Source organism: Mastigoproctus giganteus, chromosome 5, assembly GCF_048544385.1.
Source record: "Mastigoproctus giganteus isolate SK-2022 chromosome 5, ASM4854438v1, whole genome shotgun sequence".
NCBI lineage: Eukaryota > Metazoa > Arthropoda > Arachnida > Uropygi > Thelyphonidae > Mastigoproctus > Mastigoproctus giganteus.
Genome location: NC_143579.1, coordinates 62,464,138 through 62,487,006, shown reverse-complemented (window position 1 = coordinate 62,487,006; position 22,869 = coordinate 62,464,138). Strand labels below are relative to the sequence as shown.

At 35.6% G+C, this 22,869-nt stretch overlaps 1 protein-coding gene across 1 annotated transcript in view; it reads left to right on the top strand.

The window, feature by feature from the left end:
- Positions 1–22,869, top strand: part of LOC150085451 (guanine nucleotide-exchange factor SEC12) — a 108,459-nt gene that overhangs the window by 31,544 nt on the left and 54,046 nt on the right. Inside the window, exons 3-5 of the mRNA XM_090373257.1 lie at positions 382–701; positions 988–1,071; positions 10,129–10,253. Of these exons, the coding sequence (XP_090229383.1) occupies positions 382–701; positions 988–1,071; positions 10,129–10,253 (529 nt within the window). The remainder of the gene's footprint in view (positions 1–381; positions 702–987; positions 1,072–10,128; positions 10,254–22,869) is intronic.

Genomic DNA, 22,869 nt, shown 5'->3' with positions numbered 1-22,869 from the left:
CCACTTTTATAGCCTGCTTGATTTGCATATTCTTAAATCATATTCTTCCTTTGTATTTGAATTTATAATGTTAAATTGCATTAGGACATCAGTTTTATACAAAAATTTACACAGGTATGTTTAAAACATCAAAGAACTGTTGTAGCTTAACTTCTGCATAAATTTTATTTTTCTTTATGATGTTTAATTCTCACATTATTCAGCTTGAGAGAGAGAGAGATTCTCTTTATTGAGAATGCATCATCATGAACATTTATTTTTAATTTCAGTCATATAAATAATTTGCTAGTTATATGTACATCATAAGTTGTATGTCTGTTTACATACAGTATTACTAGTCCTGAAACTTGGCTATATTTAATTTTATCTTTCATTCATTAGATAGTCCAGAAAGTAATCACCATTTAGAAACACAGCTTCGGAAAAGAAATCATCTGTCATCCAAGAAGACAACAGAATCATCTGAAATAAAAACTCATGCTTCTGAAGAAGATAAAAATACAACCCACAAAAACTTAAAGCAGTCAGATAGTAATGCCAATTCCTTGTCTACACGAGTGGGGTTTGACATTATGCCCATTCAGAGTTTTCAAACAGATTTCAGTGAAAAAGATGATCCATTTCAAAAGCTGGTTCGTTATTCACAAAGTTTAAATATGCTGGTGACAGCAGGTGCTGATGGCTGTATATGCATATGGAATGTAAGTTGCAAAATTTTTACTATCAAAAGTTATTTCCTCTGTTTTTAAAATTTCTTTTTTTTCTCACACGTACATTTTTTTCAGTCATTAAAAATGTTAGTTACTAAAAGTGTTATCAAAATATTGAAGAAAAGAGGTATTTTTTAAGTTATTTTAAACTGTTTATTTATACAAATAAACAGTTACCAAGTGTTTATTTGTATATCACCCAGTTATTTGAATATAATAATTTGTGTATGTATTATTTTAACCAAATAATATCTTTTACTCTTCTTCACCTTTTCAGTATCCAGACTTGAGAATGCTGTCTAAAATAGTTGCCCATCAGGATGAAGTTGATGATCTTGATATCGCCCCTCTTGGTAAAAAGGTATATATCTTCTAATTGAGTTCATTGGCAATATTTATTTGTTTGTATTAATTGCAAACAATATTTAATAAACAAAGTTATTTCTTAGAAAATTATGTAAATAATCTTTATTTATAATACATAATTATTTATAAACTTCATTTTTCTTTTCTTTTTATAAACTCATGTTTTAAATAATTGAGAAATCACTTTACTGAATCAAAGATATTTAATTATTTAAAACATAGCTACCCCCAGCACAACTTACCAATGTCGGTTGTTGCAGCAACTAAGACCCTTTGATATTGACTTGATTGTCAATTAAATTGTACTTTTTAACTAAATATATATAACAATTTAGATTACAAACGTAACATAATTAATTAACACATAACTTGATACGGAAGTTATATAAATGGAACTCGTAGATAATACTCAATACTGAAAAATATATATGTAGCGTTATAACTGTGTTGAGATACAAGTTTAGGGTTATAATTTTGTATTGAAATTGAAATTTTATTGAAATTAAATCGAAATCATGACTCAGACCAGAGCAGCAAAGCAAAAGGCTCAAGCTAATGGGAGTGCTGTGGCTCAGGGGAGAACTGAGGGGGGCAATTGCCCTCTGAATCACAGCCTTTTAAAATGCACTGCTTGCTTGATGTTTGTGAAGCAATCAGGTATGGGACATGATATTGCCATGGGGATGTCTTTGTGTGTGCGCGATGTAAGGAAATCAGGCGACAACTCAGCGTTGTTATGGGCCTATATGAGAGCTTGAAGGACAGGGTGGATGCTCTTGAAGGATCTAAAATTGAGGGGCCCATCAAGCTCTCAGCTGCCCACATCAATGCCAGAGCTTGCACTTGGTCATCACGCAACACAGCAGCAACCTGCAAGGCAGAATGCGCTGGTCCCACAGGAACTAGTAATTGATGGTGACTCTATTGTCAGGGAAACGGGGAACATGCTTTGTAAAAAGGATAGGTGGAACAGGACAAGGATATGTCTGCCAAGGGCAAAGGTTGATGACGTTGTAGAGTGGATATCATCTTTTAAGGGCAAAAAAGGTGATATAGTTGTACACGTTGGCACTAATGATATTAAGAGTAGGAGACCGGCTTAATTACTTAACAAGTACAGGTCACTGTAGAAAAAAAGCCGTGAATTAGGGTTGAATTTGAAAGTGTCTGCAATTCTGCCCAGACAGTTTGGAGGGAGTATATAATGAGAGCCTTGTCGATCAATTCGGCCCAGGAAAGATTGTGCAGGGCTCAAGGGGTAGAATTTTTTTCAGCCTTGTCTGTATTTGTTAACAGGAGAGACTGCTTCTACAGGAATGGAATACACTTAAATAGAAAGGGTGCAAGAATATTTGCTGATGCTATTGAGGCAGTGTTAGTTGGGTCGGAAAACTGCTAGCTTGGTGGGTGGGTACAAGAACTAACACATTAACAGTAGCCGCTGGCAGAGGTGAAAGTGATTCTTGCACTGCTTCTATTGGAATAAGCAGCAGCCTGGAAAACAAGATGCAGGATATTTCAGAGACTGCTGGGAGTCATTGTGGTACAAGTAAACACATGGGTTGTGTTAGGGTAGCTAAGAATAGGAACAGGTGCATGTATACTTGCATGTACACCAGTGCTAGGAATTTGGTAAATAAATTTTATGAATTTGAGGTATTGCTCAAAACATCAAAGGCAGATATTGTTGGGATATCAGAGATGTTGTGTCACACAGATATAAGGAATGCAGAACTGGAATTTGGGGAGTACAATGTGTACAGAAAGGATAGACAGGACAAGAAGGGGGGGAGGGGTTATGCTATTAGTTAAGAAACAAAAAATCCAAGGAAGTGAAGCCAGTTGATATCACTGGACAGTGCAGTGTCGAGTCAGTTTGGTGTGACATAAGCATTGGGAGATCAAAATTGAGAGTAGGAGTGTGCTATAGGCATAATGTGACTGCGATGAGTATAATAAGAAACTGTACAGGGAAATAGAGTGGGCCAGTAAATCAGAGAGTCTTATAATGAAAGATTTTAATTTCCCAGATATTGACTGGAATTTGTGGATTTGTCACTCGCGCACTAGCAAGGCTTTTGTGGATTTATTGGATGATTGTTTTCTACATCAGCATGTTTGGGAAGCAACTAGAGGGAGTAATACTCTTCATCTGATTATCAGTAGTGATTCTTCATCCATTAAGAATCTGCAGATAAAGGAACCACTAGGTGGCAGTGATCACAGTGTGCTGAAGTGGGATTTACTCAAAGAGGTAACTACCATCAGGGGTAAAGGGAAAAGGTTTTTGCTTTCGTAAAGACGACTACGATGGTCTGAGACAGTACTTAAATTCTATACAGAGGGACCAACTGACGATGTTACCAACAGCAAATTCAAAATGGGAAGCAATCAAAGAACTTATCTTGGAAATTAATATGCTTTACATGCCAACTAAGAAATATTGTTCAAGGTTTAGGCCTAAATGGATGTCAGATGAACTAATGAGACATATGGCAGAGAAGAAAAATGCATGGGATACATATAAATTAATGGGTGACATGGAAGCCTATGATAGATATAAGCCGGTCTGTAACCAACTCACAAAGGAGATTAGGCAGGCAAAGGCAGATTATGAGAAATCTTTGGCAAAGGATGCAAAGAAAAACAGAAAAGAGTTCTTTACCTATGTAAACTCTAGAAGGAAAGGGATAAATTAGATTGGTCCACTGGATATTGATGGTTCAACAGTTGAGGATCCTGCTCAGGTGGTTAACAAACTAAACGATTATTTTGCATCTACATTCACACATGAGGAGTTATTCATTCACCAAGGGGAATGCAGATGTGAAGTAAACTCTGGCATTGAGCTAGATGATTTTGTAATAACTGAGAAGAAAGTGGAGGAGAAATTGTTTAGGATAAACATAAAAAAGGCACCCGGGGTGGATGAGATCTATCCAGTTATATTAAAGGAGGCAGCAAAGGAAGTAAGCAAACCCATGGCCATAATTATGAGAGCTTCTGTGGACTCAGGGGAGGTACCCATAGACTGGAGATGTACAAATGTAATCCCAATTCACAAAGGAGGATCAAAGGCTGACACAAGTAATTATAGACCTGTGAGTTTAACTTCTGTTCCATGAAAATTAATGGAGGTGCTGGTTAAAGAAGCACTGCAGGATCATCTAGACAAGACTTCAGTTATAGATCGGATGGCCGACCGGGCTAGCCGGGTTGGTAAAGTGCCTGTCTGGCAACCCAAAGGTTGCGGGTTCGATTCCCGCCTCGGGCTTGGATCAGAGTACTGCAAAAACCTTGGGAGGTGCATTATGGCCACAGAAGCCTATGCGCCAACAACTACCAAAAAAAAAAAAATTGATCGGACACAGCATGGTTCTTTTAAGGGAAAGTCTTGCCTGACCAATTTGATTGGATACTATGATGCTGTCACAAAAGAACTGGATGCAGGGAATAACTTTGATATTATATACTTGGATCTTAGAAAGGCTTTTGATACTGTTGCACATGAAAGACTGCTGCACAAATTGGAGCAGTGTGGCATTGGAGGCAAATTGCTGCTATGGATAAAGGGATGGTTGAGGGGAAAAAGACAGAGTGGTAATCAATGGACACTGCTAATTGTGGGCTAATGTTATTAGTGGAGTTCATCAGGGTTCAGTGCTGGGTCCATTGTTGTTTTCTGTATTTATAAATGATATTGATGATGGTATATCAGGCTTAATGTTCAAGTTTGCAGACTCTACGAAGGTTGGCAGGGTTGTTTAAGACACCAATGACAGTACGCTGCTGCAACAGGATCTAGAAAAGTTGAGCAGATGGGCTGGGAGGTGGCAAATGAAGTTTAATATTGACAAATGTAAAGTACTACATATGGGAAACAGTAACCCCAGAGCGATGTATCAACTCTGTGGTACTACACTGACAGTTTTAGAGAATGAAAAGGACCTGGGGGTTATTGTGCAGGCAGATTTGAAGTTCTCTGAGCAGTGCAGACGCACTGCAAGAGTAGCTCATGTCTTTTCAATGATATACAGGAATTTTTCTAGCAGGGATAAGGAGGTGATTATTCCGTTGTATAAGGCAATGTCAGGCCACACCTTGAGTACTGTATACAGGTCTGGAGGCCTCATTTCAAGAAGGATGTAGAGCTCCTGGAACGAGTACAGAGAAGGGCAACAAGATTAGTGAATGGAACAAAGGATTGCTCTTACGAAGAAAGGCTAAGTTTTGCAAATTACAGTGTCTGGAGACTAGGCACCGGCGAGGTGATCTGATAGAGGTGTATAAAGCCTTGAATGGTTTGGGCATGCTCAGTGCCGATGGGATTCTTCCTCTTTGCTCAGAATAATCACCTGAGAGGGCATAAATTCAAATTGAGGAAAGACAGATGTAGGATAGATGTGTGGAAATTTGCCTTTAGCCAGCGGGTAGTTTGTTGGCGGAACAGACTTTATATAATATACAAGAGATATATCTTATACAAGAGAAAAAAATTTCTCTTGTATAAGATATTTAGCAGGATATAAATTTAGGAATAAAATTGAAATCAACAGGCAGTAGCTCAATCGGTAAAATGCAAGGATTTCAGTATTTTTCACGTGAAGGTGAAGAATGAGAGTTCAATTCTTGCGAAAATCAATAATTTTTTGATAAATTTTTGTTATTCATCCACTCAAGTTCAAATACATTTTTTTAAACTTGTAGTGGATGACACTTGATGTTAATACAGTTTTTTCAAATATTAATTCATTAATTAAATTTAATTAATTAATTTTAGTTTTATATGGGAGAAAAAAATTTCTCTTATAAGATATTTAGCAGGATATAAATTTAGGAATAAATACCATCAGTGGCAAAGCGTGTAGATCGCTGGAAAAAAATTTCTTTTTCAGATTCTTTTTTCATTCTAGGTTCTACTCTGAGTCAAGGAGGGAACAAAATGGAAAATGAAACATGTGAATAAAAATAATAGTCCAACACCATATATAGAAAGGAAAATTGCAAGGAAATTCACTTTCTATTTTGCCACTTAATATTGTGATTCTGTCATATGTATATACATATTTATATTAATTGTAATTATTTAATAAAAAGTAACTAAAATAAAATTTTTCTTTGTTGACCTAAGTAGGAATTGACTTTAAAATTTTTTTTTTTATATTACTTGTTTTTTTTTCTTTTGGCTGATGCTGCATTGGAGTTCCTCAGGGTTCAGGCTTAAGCTTGCTTTCTTGCATCATATGTCTCTACTAATGCTAATATGCATGGAAGTGTTACTTTGATCCTTACACCGTGTTTGTTTCAACATTTTCCATCTGTACAAAAATTGATTCTTTCTGCCTAAAAGTGTGAGCTATTATGATAATTTCTCCCTAAAGCATTGCAAAGACCCTCAAGTTTTGAGTTAATTCACAAGCTTTCAAAGTATCTCCCCTATTTAATTAAAATTTAAAACCTGGTTTCTCTGCTTGTATTATTGTTTCTAATCATAATGCAGGTAAAATCTACTGATGAATATTTATTCATAACACTAATGAACTATACAGCAAACTTAAAACCTTCAGCTTTGCAGTCATGTCATAAGTTGCACCTCTGAGGTGTAACTTGAAAATAATCTTGACAAATGCAAAGTACTGCATATGGGTCGAAGTAACCCCAGAGAAACATACCAACTGTACCAACTGTGTGGTACTACACTTAAGGTGGTAGAAAATGAAAAAGACCTGGGAGTTATTGTGCAGTCAGATATGAAGTTTTCTGAGCAATGCAGACAGGCTGCCAGGGCAGGTCATGGGGTTTTGTCAATGATATATAGGAATTTTGCTAGCAGGGAGAAGGAGGTGATTGTCCCTCTGTATAAGGCAATGGTCAGGCCACGCCTTGAGTACTGCGTACAGGTCTGGAGGCCTCATTTTAGGAAGGATGTAGATTTACTTTAGCGTGTACAGAGAAGGGCAACAAGATTGGTGAGGGGAATGAAGGGATCCTCTTACCAAGAGAGGCTTAAGTTCTGCAAATTGCAGTGGCTGGAGCCTAGGCACTTGCGCGGTGATCTGATTGAAGTGTATAAGGCCTTGAATGGGTTGAGCACGCTGAATTCTGATGGGATCCTTCCACTTGTTCAGATTACGAACCTAAGGGGGCATAAATTCAAATTAAGAAAAGGACAGATGTAGAATAGATGTGCGGAAATTTGCCTTTAGCCAGCGGGTGGTTAATTGCTGGAACAAACTTCCATCTGTCGTTGTGGAAGTTGATAGGTTGAATAAATTTAAGGAGGAACTGGACAGGTATTTGGAGGGAATGGTGTGTTTTTTTTTTTTTTTTTTGTTTTTTTTTTTTGGCTGATGCTGCATAAGCTCATACACTTGCTTTCTTGCATCACATGCCACTATTACTACTATAAGGGGTCTGCATTAATTTCTGGATGAAACAATTGACTTTCTGTAACTTCCTAAATACAGTAAACCCTCAATTTAACGCACCCTGATGTAACGGATTTCGGATTTAACGGATCGGACAAATAATAATACAGTAACGTACATATTAATCTCGACCATATTATTTTTTTTTTTTTTAGGTTATACAAAACTTCAGTGTTGTTATTAATTGAAAATTAATAACAATTAATTGAAATTAATTGTTATTAATTGAAATTAATAATAACACTGAATAAGGCAAGGTAATTATTATTAATTGAAAATTAATAATAATTACCTATTTACATTAGTTTTGATAATTACTTACTTTTATTTTTATAATCAAATTCAAGAAATTGTTTTTTATTCTTTCTGAAAACGTGTTCAAATAGCTGTTTTCCCAGATAACAGCAGGCGTTGACTTGAGCTGAACGTGACTCGGGACACCAAACTGCAGGTCTACTGACTCTTTGTTTTGGTCTCAGTCTGCCTCAAGCTATTGTGCGGTCAGGTTGTATAGGGAGTGATTCTGTGATTTCTGAATTTTGACTTTATTAAATAATTTTGCAATCCTTACAATTTAAAATGGCATCAAGTGATAGAGGAGTTAAAAAAAAAAGTGTAAATTTAAATGTGGCACAGAAATTAGGCTAATTGAGAAATTAGAACAAGGTGTCTCAGTAGCATGTGTTTGAAATTTACAGCGTAAAAAAATAATCTGTTTCTGATATCCATAAATTAAAGGCCAAATTGCAACATTTTTCTTTAAAATACAGTATCGATAGCTCTAAATCGGGTTCTACAGAGGGGAGTAGAAAACACATGAAAGTAATGCAAGATAAACTTATTATTATATTGCATATTCTTTATTATAATTTAATAATTTTATATTGTATGGTACTGTATATTGTATTAAAGCTTTTTTTTACATTAAGAACAATAAAAAATGCCCCCTTCCAGGTTACATTCGATTTAATGGACTTTCGGCATTAACGGACACCCCTTCTCCCCTATTAGTCCGTTAAATCAAGGGTTTATTGTATATACAAATTTTATTTTTTTTTGGTATGGTTTTTGAATTTTTGTTTATTATTTTCCCAGCATTATAGTGATTGCATTCGGCAGGTACAGCTCCACCACTTTTGCTGGCACCTCCGTAGCCAGATGGGCAGGAGCAGCAGTGCGTAGCACATGCTTCTTGATTAGACTGGGGTTCGAGCCTGTGAGCCACCAAATACGGAGGATGCGGAAAGGTCAGGGAATGACAACCGCATATCCCCGGAGCAATATGGCCTTAGTTGCTAATGCTCCTAAAAACCAAATAACAACAACCACTTTTGCTAACTTGTAGTGACACTAGCTTGGGTGAAACTTACTTCTGCTGACACTCTGAAACTTAGAATTACTCTGCATTGTTGATAGTTCAAGTTATTTATAAAACTCTTTCACATGATCCAATGATTATTAACAGTTTTCGATGATTGTAAACTCTTTTTTGAAGATTCATTTGAAATATCCATTAATTTTGAATAAAAACACAAACACTTAATCAATCGAATAAAAAGTCGGTGATGTGTAATTTTTCCAGTTTCATGTACTTCACAGGGTACCAAGTTTAATTTCAAAATTTTTAATAACCAAATATTTTTTAATTTTTTTAATTTTAAAATTAAAATTTAATTTTAAAGTTTAATTTGTAATTACCGAATACATTTTGAAATAATTTGAAAATGAAGAAAAGGAAAATTATAAAGTGCCTCCATTTGTAACAATTAGGTGCAAATGGCAGCATTTGCTTATTTGCACATGGACTTGTAGTGCAATTTCTCTCTGTCTTTGGAAATGATAGTAGACAAAATGCAACAAACTGAGTATCATAATTTCCTTTGACAAGTTAACCACAGACATAAGTCAAATGTGGGTAGTGATAAACTTCATCTTTTTATCACCATAAAAGAGGTGGAGTACATCACTCACTTCCATTTTTTGACTGTTCTTCTAGTGGAGGAATGATCAAACTGTCATATACTATACTTACAGTGAATGTTGGAATGAGGATAAAGTGAAAATAAGATAGCTTTAGATTTAAAATTTTATTGAATTAAAATATTTTAAAGACTTTATTTCCCATAAAGTGGGGAAAGCATTCCAAACTTTGACTGAATTTATTTCCAAATGAGCCAACTTCAAAAAAGAAGTGGGGTCACATACATCCTGTTCCGTTTCTTCTGTAGTCTCAAAAGCAAGGGCTGGAATTTCTGAAAATGGTGTCACCTTACATGTTGGGAAACCAAGATTTTCAGTTTTTTCACATAGCTCGAGAGAGAGAGAGAGAGAGAGAGAGAGAGAGAGAGAGAGAGAGAGAGAGAGAGAGAGAGAGAGGAGGGGGGGGGTACCTCATTTTAAATGTCTTCACATGCCACACTTTTTGTGAGCATTGCTTTTAATGATAATGCTTTTATGTAATTTTATTATGATACTTGAAAGGTAGATCAAATAAGTTTGCTTAAATTGTTGTAATAAGCATATAGCAGTTATTTAGTAAATGTAATCAGTGCTTCCCAGTTATTTTAATTAAATTTCTTAATTAACTTGATCTACTAAAAGTATTTTATTTTTTTAATAAAAAGATTGTAAGTGTTTCCCGAGATGGACATGGCTATGTGTGGAACTCAAAAGATGGAAGCAAATTTTGTGAACTACAATTCAAGCTCCCAAAAAAAACTTCAGATAAATACATCTTTAGAAGCTGTAGGTGAGACTGACTTTACTACACCTGTATTTTTTGTATGTTAAACTTTGCATTTCAGATTAACGAAAATAATTCAGTGAACTCTTGATTTGCTCATAAATAAATTATTTACTTTGTGATTACAAAAAATAATAATAAATAATAATAATGATGAACACTATATTGACCAGAAACTAAGATAAACACTTTGCTGCTAACTGGTTCCTTTACTTGAAGATTTTTATACATGAAGAACCAACTTGATAATTAGATCAGGAATATTACTTTCTCTTATTACCTCTCCAACATGTTAACATAAATTGTCATCTAGCAAATCTAGAAATATTCCACTACTCAGTCAATTGCCAACCCATAAATTCCAGTCACTATCTGAAAAGTTAAAATTCTATATGAAGGACATTCCTATTTATTGGCCTACTCTGTTTGTCTGCATTTTTGTTCATGATACGAGTTGTGAGAGAATTCTTGGAATGCCTTTGCAGTCCATTGTGAAATTTCCCAGGCATTTTGATGTAATGTGGATGTGTTTCAACACATCTGTACTTATGCTCCAGTTGTGAAATGGTTATGCCATTCCATGCAAAGTAGCCATGTTAGTAAGAGAACATTTTTGGTTCTATAATGAAAATTATTGATCTCTGGTTAGAGCAACAAATCTAGTTTTGTGCAAATTTAATCAGAGGTGCAGATGAAACTGTAGTTGTTACAGTTGTTTCAAAATGTGCCGCATTTTGAAGAAAAATTGTGATCTACCATCTCAAGAATTTCTTTGCACATGGTTAAAAAAGTTAATCAACACATACTGAAACACATTTATAAATTTAAAAAATAAATACAATTCAGAATTCTTATTTTAAATTAAAATGTATTTAAATTTTTAATTTATGCGAAGTTGGTATCTTCATGTCATCTGCCAAGTTTTCAAAATTGAAGATATACTGTGATAAGAATCTTCTGTATGCAAGTCCATAAGAGTAGAGAGATTTTTGTTTGTTTCAAATATGAAAAGGCCGATTCACATAGAGATGTGGAACCAAAACAGGAATTTAAAAGTTCAATTAATTTTTTTACATTTGCCTACTTTTCTCAACAAACATATTTCCAAAAGTCTTTTTCCAGTGATCTGGCGTTTAACAAGTTATTGTTTTTCAATGTAATAATTTCATTTTCAAGTAATATTTTCTGCATGTGAAAAATCTGATTTTTTTTCTGCAATTTGTTTCGTATCTAAGTCGATCTTAAATGGATAAGAAATATATTGAACAATGTCTTCAATTGTTTTAACTCCTTCGTGGATTATCCCGAGATATCTCGTTTTTAGTTTTAAATGTTATTTGGAACTACACGAAATATCTCGGGATACAATAATACCTCCAAATTTAGGACTGAAACATATTTTCTCTGGTATTTATCTGGCTAATTTTGCATTAGGCAGGTAAATCCCGATTTTTCTCAGGATTTTCTTGCACCTGGCAGAAAATGATTGGCTTTTGTTTTACTTATATTGTACAGCAATGTCAGAACAGTAGCACGCGTTCCTGTGCCGCCAGCAAGTAAAATATAATTTGCTGTCCTAAATGCAGAATACTGAACCCACGAAAATAATTCATAATTCACAAAAACAATATCAAAAAATATTTCAGCACCCTCTTGAACTGCCGCCCATAAGTGACGCTTACCTCGCCTGTCCACTTATGGCAGCTGTGTGTCAGAATGTAGTTAGTTCGCGATTACTGCTTGTGCGTTCCACTTGATTTTTTAAATTTATTTATATAATGAGTAATGAAGACTTTCTGTGCCTTTCTTTTAACTCAAGTGCTAATTTATTTAAAAAATCTGTATAATTTGCACACTTTTTGGCATACATGAGATAACTCAGGATAGCCCAAATGGGTTAATCACGCCCATATATTTTCTATGAAAAAAATTAATAAATAACACAAAAAACTATACAGTAAGTATTCGCACGATGCATATTTTTAATCTGTAAAATTAAAAAAGTCGATCTGTTATGGTACATTTTCTGGAAAAAAATGTTCCCGGAAGGTGTTAAAATCATCAACAATTTTTTCAATTTCAGTAACTTATTTCTCACTATTAAATTCAAAAACAGGATATTTTTGCAAATGATCTTAATATTTGCAAAATGATCGTTTTTTTTTTTTTTTTTTTTTGAGAACTTTAGCCATTGCGAAAATTGATATTTATATGCAGAAATACTACTAATCACGTCACCCACATTTTTATTTTTTTCCTTGTAATTCCAAATTCAATCACTAAATTTACTGGTGAAATCTGCCAAAAAAGCCAGATCACACAACCGCTCCGTGTCTTGTAGCTGCTGATAATCATCTCCCGTTTGATCAACAATTTTTTAATTTCATTCAGCAAATTTCGAAATCTCTGTAGAAACTAGCTACAACTCAGCCACCTCACATCTGTATGTAATATCAGATCTGGTTCATTTTCATTGAGTTGCATTTTGAAAAGTCTCCTTTGAAGAGATTGTCCTCTGATGGAATTCATGATATTTAAAGCTATGTCCATAACACTTTTAGTATTTAATCTTTTGCTGGCTAACATTTGATGGTGGATGATACAGTGGTAACTCAAAAAATCTGGGAATTCATTTGGCACAATGCGATGAATCCGTTAAGATTCCCGTCATTGCTTTAGCTTCATCTGTTGTTATTGATACGAGCTTAAATAGTAATTTAAGTTTTTCAATAAAATTTTTGAATGCGTTAAATATATCAAGACCTCCAGTTCTTTCTTTTAACGAAACCATACCCAGCAGTTCTTCTCTAGTGGCAGAATCATCAAACACCATATGAATAAAAACAAGCAGTTGAGCTGTATCACTGATGTCTGTAGATTCATCCAGTTGTAAAGAAAAGGTCACACAATTAGCAATATGGGCATGCAATTGTTCCCTCACATTTTTACTCATTTTTTCGATAATTGCAGATCTTGAAGAGCACTTTTAATTTCATTTTTGTTCTTGAAATTTTCAAAAAGAGAATCTGTTATTTCTAAAAATGCATCTTTGATGAATTGACCATCAGAAAATGGTTTGCATTTTTTTTGCAAGACTGCTCACGTCAAATGATGCTGCAGTTACTGCTTTAGATTGTAAATGAAGAAATTTTGTTGTGCAAATAAGCTGGATTTAAATTCTTTTAATTTATTTTTTCTAAGGTCACTATTAGGCAGAAAATCCAATTGGTGTTTACCATGGAGTGCATTGAAGTTCCTTTCTAAATTTTCTTTTTTGAGTACAACCACGGAAGCATTGCAGATCAAACAACAATTATTACAAAAAAGTATTCTAGTTCCCACTTGATGAAAATGGTACATTTACTCTTTTTCGTAGTATTCGTTTTAAATCAAAAGGTATTAAATTAACGTATAAGTACTGTCCAATTATTAATATTAAGTAAGCTAAATAAGAATTCAACACATACACGATGCTCTCCACAATGTAACTGCATGAATTTTCACTAGACAAGCCTAGCGGCTGCATACCGACAAGAGTAGTCACATGGTTCGGCAGATTTGTGATAAGCTTATGCAGTAGGGATAACAATAATAACATTTAGATCTTGACTAATCAATTTTTTATATTTAAAATTCGTCGTGATCGACCAAAATTAAAGCCACAATCAACTTGTTGGCTGCCCCTGATATAGACAATGAAAAGAGCTCAATACATAATTTCCTTTCTTATGTTTGTTTTTGAATTTTCAATTTGGTCACTAGACCCCAAGTGAGGAATATTGACTTTATATTTCCCCTTTAGAAAACTTAATCGGTTGGGTTCCTGTCCCTTCTACAAGGAGGCAGGAACTGTGAACACAACCCAGAGTTGCTCTTTCTCTAAAATACCATCTGATCTTTCCAATTTATATCTGACATCCAAATAATGATGACAATCCATCATAACATGTTCAGATGTTTCCGATTCACCACAGACACATGACCCCTGCTCACGCAATCTTAACAATGATAATTTATATGCCAATCCATGAGGCTTGTGGCATGAAAACCAAATTAAAGCCATGATTTTAACTTTGGATTGATAATTTTATTATTGGGGAAAAACATAAAGGTCTGACGGCCTTTTTCTGCATTTCCCCAATCATTTTGCCACATGTCCATTATTTGCAAGACAATTCTTTTTTTCTCAGATTACAAATCAACTTGAGAATAGTTCCTATTTTCCTCTTGGCAAGATGTTATGCTCAGAATAGTCCTAATATTATGTTTTGTGTAATATAATAATCCAGCCAGCAAAACTCCGTACTGAACAGGAAGCCATCCAGAAATAATCTGTAAAGCTTCATTGGAGACAGTCTGGCATGCACCCATCAACTGAAGAAGAGCGAATCTCTGAGCTTGAATCAAATATTTATGTATAATAACATTATTAATTCTGTGAACCCAAGCTCCAGAGGCATAGGTCATGATTGGGAGGAACAAATAGTCATATAATAAATTTAATGATCGTCCTTTGATTCCCCAGTCAGTCTTAACGATCCTCCGAAGCTTGGCATATAATGTTCGAATTTTGGTTTTCAAAAACTTGATGTGCTCGGTAAAAAAGAAATGCTCCTCAAGATATAAATCTAAATACCTCATGACTCTACATACTGAACCGCATCCCCATAGAGGCGCCTCCGTAGCCAGGTGGGAAGGAGCAGCAGTACATAGCACACGCTTCTTGATTAGACCAGGGTTCGAGCCCGTCACCACCAAATACGGAGAATGTGGAAAGGTCAGCGAATGACCACCGCATATCCTGGAGCAATATGACCTTAGTTGCTAATGCTCCAAATAACAAAAAAACAAACAGCATCCCCATAAAGCCTAACAGTAGGGGCACGATTTATACTAAGGTGCCCCTTCTTCAATCGAGAACTTTTGCTCCACATTCATTGATTGATACTGAGCATTTTCAATAATCATTTGTTGTTGTTCCAGATTTTTATTTCCATTTCCAATATCAGGAAAGAGGTCTTACAGAATTCTGCCCACGGAATCATGCCAGGTTAAAGTTTGATTTCGCCGACTACAATGGTATTAACAACTTCAGATAGATTTTTCTTATTTGTTAGTACTTTAAAAACTGTACTCCATGGATCTCGGGATCCTTGCTCTTCAACATGTTTTCTCCACACGTAATCTTAGCCCTGTTGACAGCTTTAACATATTGTTTCCTTTGCTCTCTATATAACTAAATAAATACTACATATATCTAAATTTCTATACCTTCATTGCCTCTGATATTGCCTTCTCAGTTTCATAGTTTGAGCAAGTTCTTGACTCCACCAAAAACTGGCTTTGGAACCATTTTTTTTTTTTTTTTTTTCATACACAAATTACAAATTTTCACTAAAATTTCAGTCAATTTTCCAGCATACTGTTCAGATGTTAACACTTGCCAATCTACTTCATTAACATACCTTATATACAAACTTTGGAACTTGTGCCACACTGTGTTTTTAATCAAATATCTCCCAGTATCACAACATTCTGTTATTTCATCTATTAACAATACTGAAGGATATGTTATTATGATCACTTAATAGCATAAGTTGCCATGGTAAAGTCAATATATGACTGCCCATGGCCAGTTGAATATGTTGGAGGAGCATGTTCTTGTGTATTTAATATTTCCATCCCAGAGTCAGCTACAAACTCTTCAAGAACTAATCCTCTTTCATTAGTGTCTTTGCTGCCCCAGAGTGGAGAATTTGCATTGGAGTCAATAGCAACTATAACTCCACAGCAGCCAATCATCTCATAAACACGTTCCAGATATTCCACATAAGGCTCAATATCATCAGAATACTGACAATATATTGACACAAAGTAGACCCTGCTGATGCCGCAGATCACTTCACAACATACAGTATTTTCGCTACATAAGGCCAAAACCTTAGTAACAGCAAAATTGTTGCCTCTAATAATGATTGTGGCACCCGGTGAGTCACCATCAGATATAATCTTATACCTCAGTGCATATTACCTCTTTACATGCTACATATGGCTCCTGCAGGAGACCCGGTATATCATCCTTTTCCATCAAATAACTAATTTGAGTGGCAACACTTTTAGATCTCTGGGCATTCAATTGTAAAACACTTACTTCTCTACCCATAATTAAACTTCTTTTTAAATATCTCTAAAGTCTTAATATACTCTGGACATTTTTTATCAACAGCCACATGTGCAGTATTAACTTTTTTCCTCTTACAGTTACAACACTCAGGTTGTTTTTCTTTATTAGGGCAGTTCCAGTAAGAGTGTCCTTCAGTAGAACAGTGATCACACAGCACCTCCTTTCTACGGTATTTAGCCACATGTCCATACATTAAGCAATAAAAGCATTGAACTATTGTAAAAATTTCTTTAAATTTGCAAGCTGTCCAACAGACATACAATCTTATTCTTTCCTTAATAATTTGCCATAACACAGGAGACACTTGAACTACCCAATTATTTATGTTAGAACTTTTATTTTTATTTACAATCTGAACCTCAATTCCTTCTAAAAACTTCTCACTTGTGTTATTACCTGTAAAATTTTTCAACCAAAATAGTTTAAGCAATTCTTCCTTCTCAACATCAAATATTGCTATCTTAGGATAAATAGGTTTAGGAATCATGTGTTTCAAACCAATATCTTGTATTTTTGAACACCCTCTAAGTTTATTGATATCATCATCACTCTCAGCTTCTACAGTGACAGCTCTATCACGTATAGGTCTAATATTTCTGACCTTAACTATGGATAACGTTGTTTTCACTTCACGCAAAATTTCAGTTTTCACTTCATCACTGGTTTTCAGTCTATCATTCACTGCTTTAATGATCATAACTTTTGGAGCTTTGTTCTCAGTATCAGACTTCATCTTTACTTTTGAAGAATAACTTACTATCTTTATCCACTTTCCTTTTAAGTCTGTCTTTTAGAACTGTGTTCTCCACAAAAACATGTCTTTGTTTCCAAGTCATCCCATAAGTCCATTACTATTTAGATTGCTGCCATAGGGACTTTACTATTCTCATCCCATAAGAAACTTTTTAATCTTTTATGGAATTCTTGGACTTGCTCAAATCCTTCATTTTCAGGTTTCTCAGTTATACTGTCTTCCTCTTTCTTTTTTGATTTTTATCCTTTTCTTGAACGTTAGTCTGAGAGTGCTTCTTGACTTACATCAGCACGTTTTCCTTTTGACTTTTTCCTTTTTGAGCTTTTCCCTTCAGTCCCTAGCACAAGACCAGGGAGTGATGATGATCTTGTTTTGACAGGTGTTCTGGGAAATTTTCCCATAGAATACCTCAATTTCAGTCATATTTTCTACTTCAGAGAGTATTTCCTCTCTCATCCTCATTATTTGCTGTTAACAGGTCTTCATCCTAATATCTGAATCACTTGTAGGTGGACATAAGTTAGTGTTGTATAACATAAAATAACTTATATACAATTTAAAAATCAAAATCAAACACGATTAATGACAAACTATATACAATATTTACAACTGTTAAGTCAAAGAGCAAGGAGCCCTTGATCAAAAAAAAAAAATTATAATAATATTAATATTGCAATATGATAAAATAATATAATGATTAAAACTAATAAATAATAAAATCCTAAAATATAAAGCAAAACCACCAAACAATCCAGGCAAAACTACATTAATAATATAAAACTTTAAGCAAAATTAAAACTATTAAAATAAGTCACTAACCTCACAAGTACAATACTACACTAAAGCACAGTGAAAGAAACAAAATAGTGTCAACTTGTGCAACTCCAATTACAAGTTCCCGAGTTAACTCACTTTGAACATAAACCAGTTGTAGTTACTTTTGTCAAAGGGGTTGTTAACTCTTGCAAAAAAAGCAGTGATAGATCTGCTATATCCAATGTGGAAACAAGGTGCACGTCAAGTCTGGAGGGAGACTTGGTAGTGGGGAAAGAAAAACATGTGAATACACTTCACACAGGGTACCTGTTCCACCTTCGAAGAAGCATTTCAGTTATCAGATTAAACACCTCGTTAAACTTTCTTTACTGTAGAATACAACCAATCAATTTTATTTTATAAGAATAAGTGTAAATCTGAACTGAAATCAATGGTTCTTGAAAAACTGTATTATCTTAGTGTTATAACCTCCTGCATGACAATATTCACAAATATAATTTAACATTCTAAAATTAACTTACAGGAGACAAAACCACAAATTACACCAGTGTTTCGACAATCAATTTGGCCAAATTCCGTCAGGCAAGAGGGCAGGTCTGAATGGGAGAGTTAAAATAGTGGGCTGCAGAGAAGATGGCCTTGCACTGTCCATCATTCTTTATAATAGTGAAAATTCTGCCTTCATTTTACTAACTCCTCTTAGAGTCTTATAAACCTCAGTTGGGTTCCCTGTAAGGTGCCCGGTTTCAAAGCTCTGTAGCCCGCATAATCAGCCTTTCCTCCTATGCTCGTCCTTTTGCTGATCTTCCCATGAGAGTTGCCCATCTTTGGACCCTTTCAAGAAACTCGTGTCTGTTTTTTTTTTTTAAGATGAGGTGTCCATGTTTGGATGCAGTCTTACAATTGCCTTATACAGGGGGACTATGACTTCCCTATTTCTACACAATATTGTTTAATAAATCATCGATGGGACATCATCAGGTTTCCTGGCCGCCTGTTTACATTTCTCAGAAAACTTCATATCTGCCCATATTGGAACTCCCAGATCCCTTTCTTCCTCTACTGTTTTTAATTCAACCCCACCATTTCGCTGCATTAAAACATATCTGCCACTTTTGAGGCCATTCCGGAAGCCTGTTCAAGTCATCCTGAAGGAGCACTGCTTAACACTGATCATAAACAAATCTCTCAATCTTTACACTGTCTGCAAATTTTGAAATCGCACCCTTTATCCCTTCATCAATGTCATTTAGGAAAATCAAAAACAATATTGGTCCAAGAACCAATCCTTGGGGAACCACACTTCTGACTTTGCACCAATCTGAAAAATTTCCATTAATGATAACCTTCTGCCCTGCAGCCACCCAGCATTCCATTTTAGAATCTTTCCAGTAATCTCAATATGTTCCAGTTTATACAATAACCTCTCATGAGGGACAGTCAAATGCCTTACTAAAATCCAAATGAACTATGTCAAAATAGCTTACCAGGTTAGTTAAACATGATTTTCTCCTTAAAGGACCATGTTGTATATCTTTAAATGTCATATCTATCTAAATGTCCCTGGATTGCACTCTTAATCATTGTCTCTAAGATTGTCCCTATCACGGAAGCCATAATAACAGGTCTTCCCGATTTCGCTCTTACAACCACATTTCTTTTTGGCGATACATTGGAACTTTTCGAATCCAAAGGAATTTCTCTACAGTCATGATGGCCTCATAATTAACTGAAATGGTGCAATGCATTCTCTAGCTGCCTCCCTAAAAATTAGAGTATGTGTCATCAACTCTGTAATTTCAGAGTTCATATCAAATCACCTGCAGGTGCCTAGTCCACAAACGCTGAAATTTGCAGAACTTATGCCTATCTTCGTAACAGCAACCCTTTGTTCCACTCACTAATAACGTTGCCCTTCTGTGTACTCATTCTAGTAGCTCAATGTCTTTCCTAAAATAAGGCCTCCAGACCTGTATGCAGTACTCAAGGTGTGGCCTGACAATTGCCTTATACAAGGGCACAATCACCATCGTATCCTTGCTAGCAAAATTCCTGTATGTTATTGACAAGACACTTGTGCAGCTTGTCTAGACTGCTCAGAAAACTTCATATGTGATGCACAATTACCCCCAGGCCTTTTTCATTCTCCAGTACCACCCAATTGGTACGTTACTCTGGGGTTACTGCTACCCACATGCAGTACTTTACATTTGTCAATGTTAAACTTCAGTTGCCACCTCTCAGCCCATCTGCTTAACTTTTCTAGATACTCTTGCAGTAGTGTACTGTCATTAACAACCCTGCTAATCTTTGTATCATCTACAAATTTAGACATTAACCCTGAAATACCTTCATCAGTATCATTGGTAAATACAGAAAACAACAATGTGCCCATCACCGAACCCTGGGGACTCCACTAATAAAGTTAGTCTATAAAGAGCAGTTTGATTACCACTCTTTTCCCATTCAACCATCCTTTCTCATTGTAGCAACTTGTCCTTAAAGCCCTACTGCTCAATTTGTACAGTAGTCTTCCATGGGCAACAATATCAAAAGCTTTCCTAAAATCCAAGTATATGATATCAAAATTATTTTTTCCATCCAGTTCCTTTGTGACCACATCATGGTATCCAATCAAATCTGTCAGACAAGACTTCCCCTTAACAAACCCATGCTGGGTTTGAACTATGACCAATTTGATTGGAAGTTATGATGTGGTCACAAAGGAACTGAATACCAAAAATAATTTTGATATCATACACTTGGATTTCAGGAAAACTTTTGATACTGTTGTACCTGGAAGACTGCTGTACAAATTGGAGAGGTATGGCATTAAGGGTAAGTTGCTACAATGGATAAAGGGATGGTTGAGTAGGAGATGACAGAGAGTGGTAATCAACGGACACTGATCTTCGTGGACAAATGTTATTAGTGGAGTTCCCCAGGGTTCGGTGTTTGGCCCATTGATGAAGGTATATCGGGTTTAATGTCCAAGTTTGCAGATGATATAAATGTTGGCAGGGTTGTTAATGATAGTAAAGGCAGTATGCTACTCCAACTTGATCTAAATAAGTTGGGCAAATGGGCTGAAAAGTTAAATGAACAACTTTAATGAACAACTGAACAAATGCAAAGTACTGCTGCATATGAGTAGCAATAACCAATGAGAAATGTACCAACTGTGTGGTACTACACTCAGGGAAGTGAAAAGTGAAAAAGACCTGGAGGTAATTGTGCAGTCAAATATGAAGTTCACTGAGCAGTGCAGAGGGGCTGCCAGGGCAGGTCAGGAAGGTGATAATCCTGTTACACAAGGCAATGGTCAGGCCACACCTAAAGTACTGTGTACAGGTCTGGAAGCCTCATTTTAGGAAGGATATAGAGTGCTAGAACGAGTACAAAGAAGGGCAACAAGATTGATGAGGGGAACAAAGGCTCTTACCAAGGAAGGCTTAAGTTGTGAAAATTGCAGTGCCTGGAGAGTAGGCACCTGCAAGGTGATCTGATTGAGGTGTATAGGGCCTTGAATGGGTTGAGCAAGCTGAATGCTGATGGGATTCTTCCTCCTGCTCAGATTAAGAACCTGAGGGGGAGACAGATTCAAATTGATGAAAAACAGTTGTAGAATAGATGTGCAGAAATTTACCTTTAACCAGCGGGTAGTTGATTGGTGGAATAGACTTCCATCGTTTGTTGTGGAAGTTGATAGCCTAAATAAATTTAAGGCTGAGCTGGGCAGGCATTTGGAATGAATGAATGGTGAAATGGGAGGGTGTTTTTTTTTTTTTGGCTGATGCTGCATAAGCATGCTTTCTTGCATCGTATGTCTATGCTAATGTTATAACTGCAGTCTTGTCTCGATGATCCTGCATTGCTTCTTTAACCAGTGACTCCATTATTTTCCCTGGAACAGAACTGAAATTAACAGGTCTGTAATTACTTGTCACCCTTTGATCCCCCTTTCTGAATTGAGGACACATTTGCACATATCCAGTCCATGGGGAACTTCCCCTGAGTCCAAGGAAACTTTGATATATAAGACATTCTAAGTTATCTAAGACTTTCCCAAACCCAGTATACAAGGTATACTGCTCAGAATAATCACCTGAGAGGTGATTATTCTGCATAATAATCACCTGAGATGTGATTATTGAGAGGTGAATAATCACCTCAGAATAATCACCTGAGAGGGCATAAATTCAAATTGAGGAAAGGTAGTTGGTTGGTGGAACAGACTTCCATCCCTTGTTGTGGAAGTTGATAGCCTAAATAAATTTAAGGCTCAACTGGACAGGTATTTCGAACGAACAGAGAGGTGAAGTGAAAGGGTTTTTTTTTTTTTTTTTTTTTTGGCTGATGCTGCATAAGCTTGCTTTCTTGCATCATATGCCTCTGCTAATGCTAAGGGTCTGATCTGATTCATTTTATTCTTCTCTTCTTTATATTCACATACATGAAAAACTCCTTGTCCCTTTGCTTTGTTCTCTTAGCCAGTGCTTTTTTTCATACTCAGCTTTGGTGTCCCTAACCTTATCTATTTTACTGTTTCAGATAACTTATGCCTGTTGTGGGCTTCAATACTTTTTGTTGCTCCATAACTTTCCCATTCTGTCTTTTTCTGTTCTATTTGACTGGCCAGCCCCCTATCCATGCATCCTGGCATCCTATTTGTGTGTATTTTCTTAATGGTATTTATGCATTCACAGCTTCCGTGACTATTGCTTTAAAGGTATTCCATAATTCAAATGTATTTGTCCTCCCTCTGCAATTCACCCAATTGATAGATGCCACTTAGCACCTTTAAACTATCATAGTCCCCTTTTCTGAAATTAAAACCTGCCTTTACCTTTAACTATTGCATCATCTTTCTTAATCTTCCAACTAACCACTGCATGTTCACTACTTGC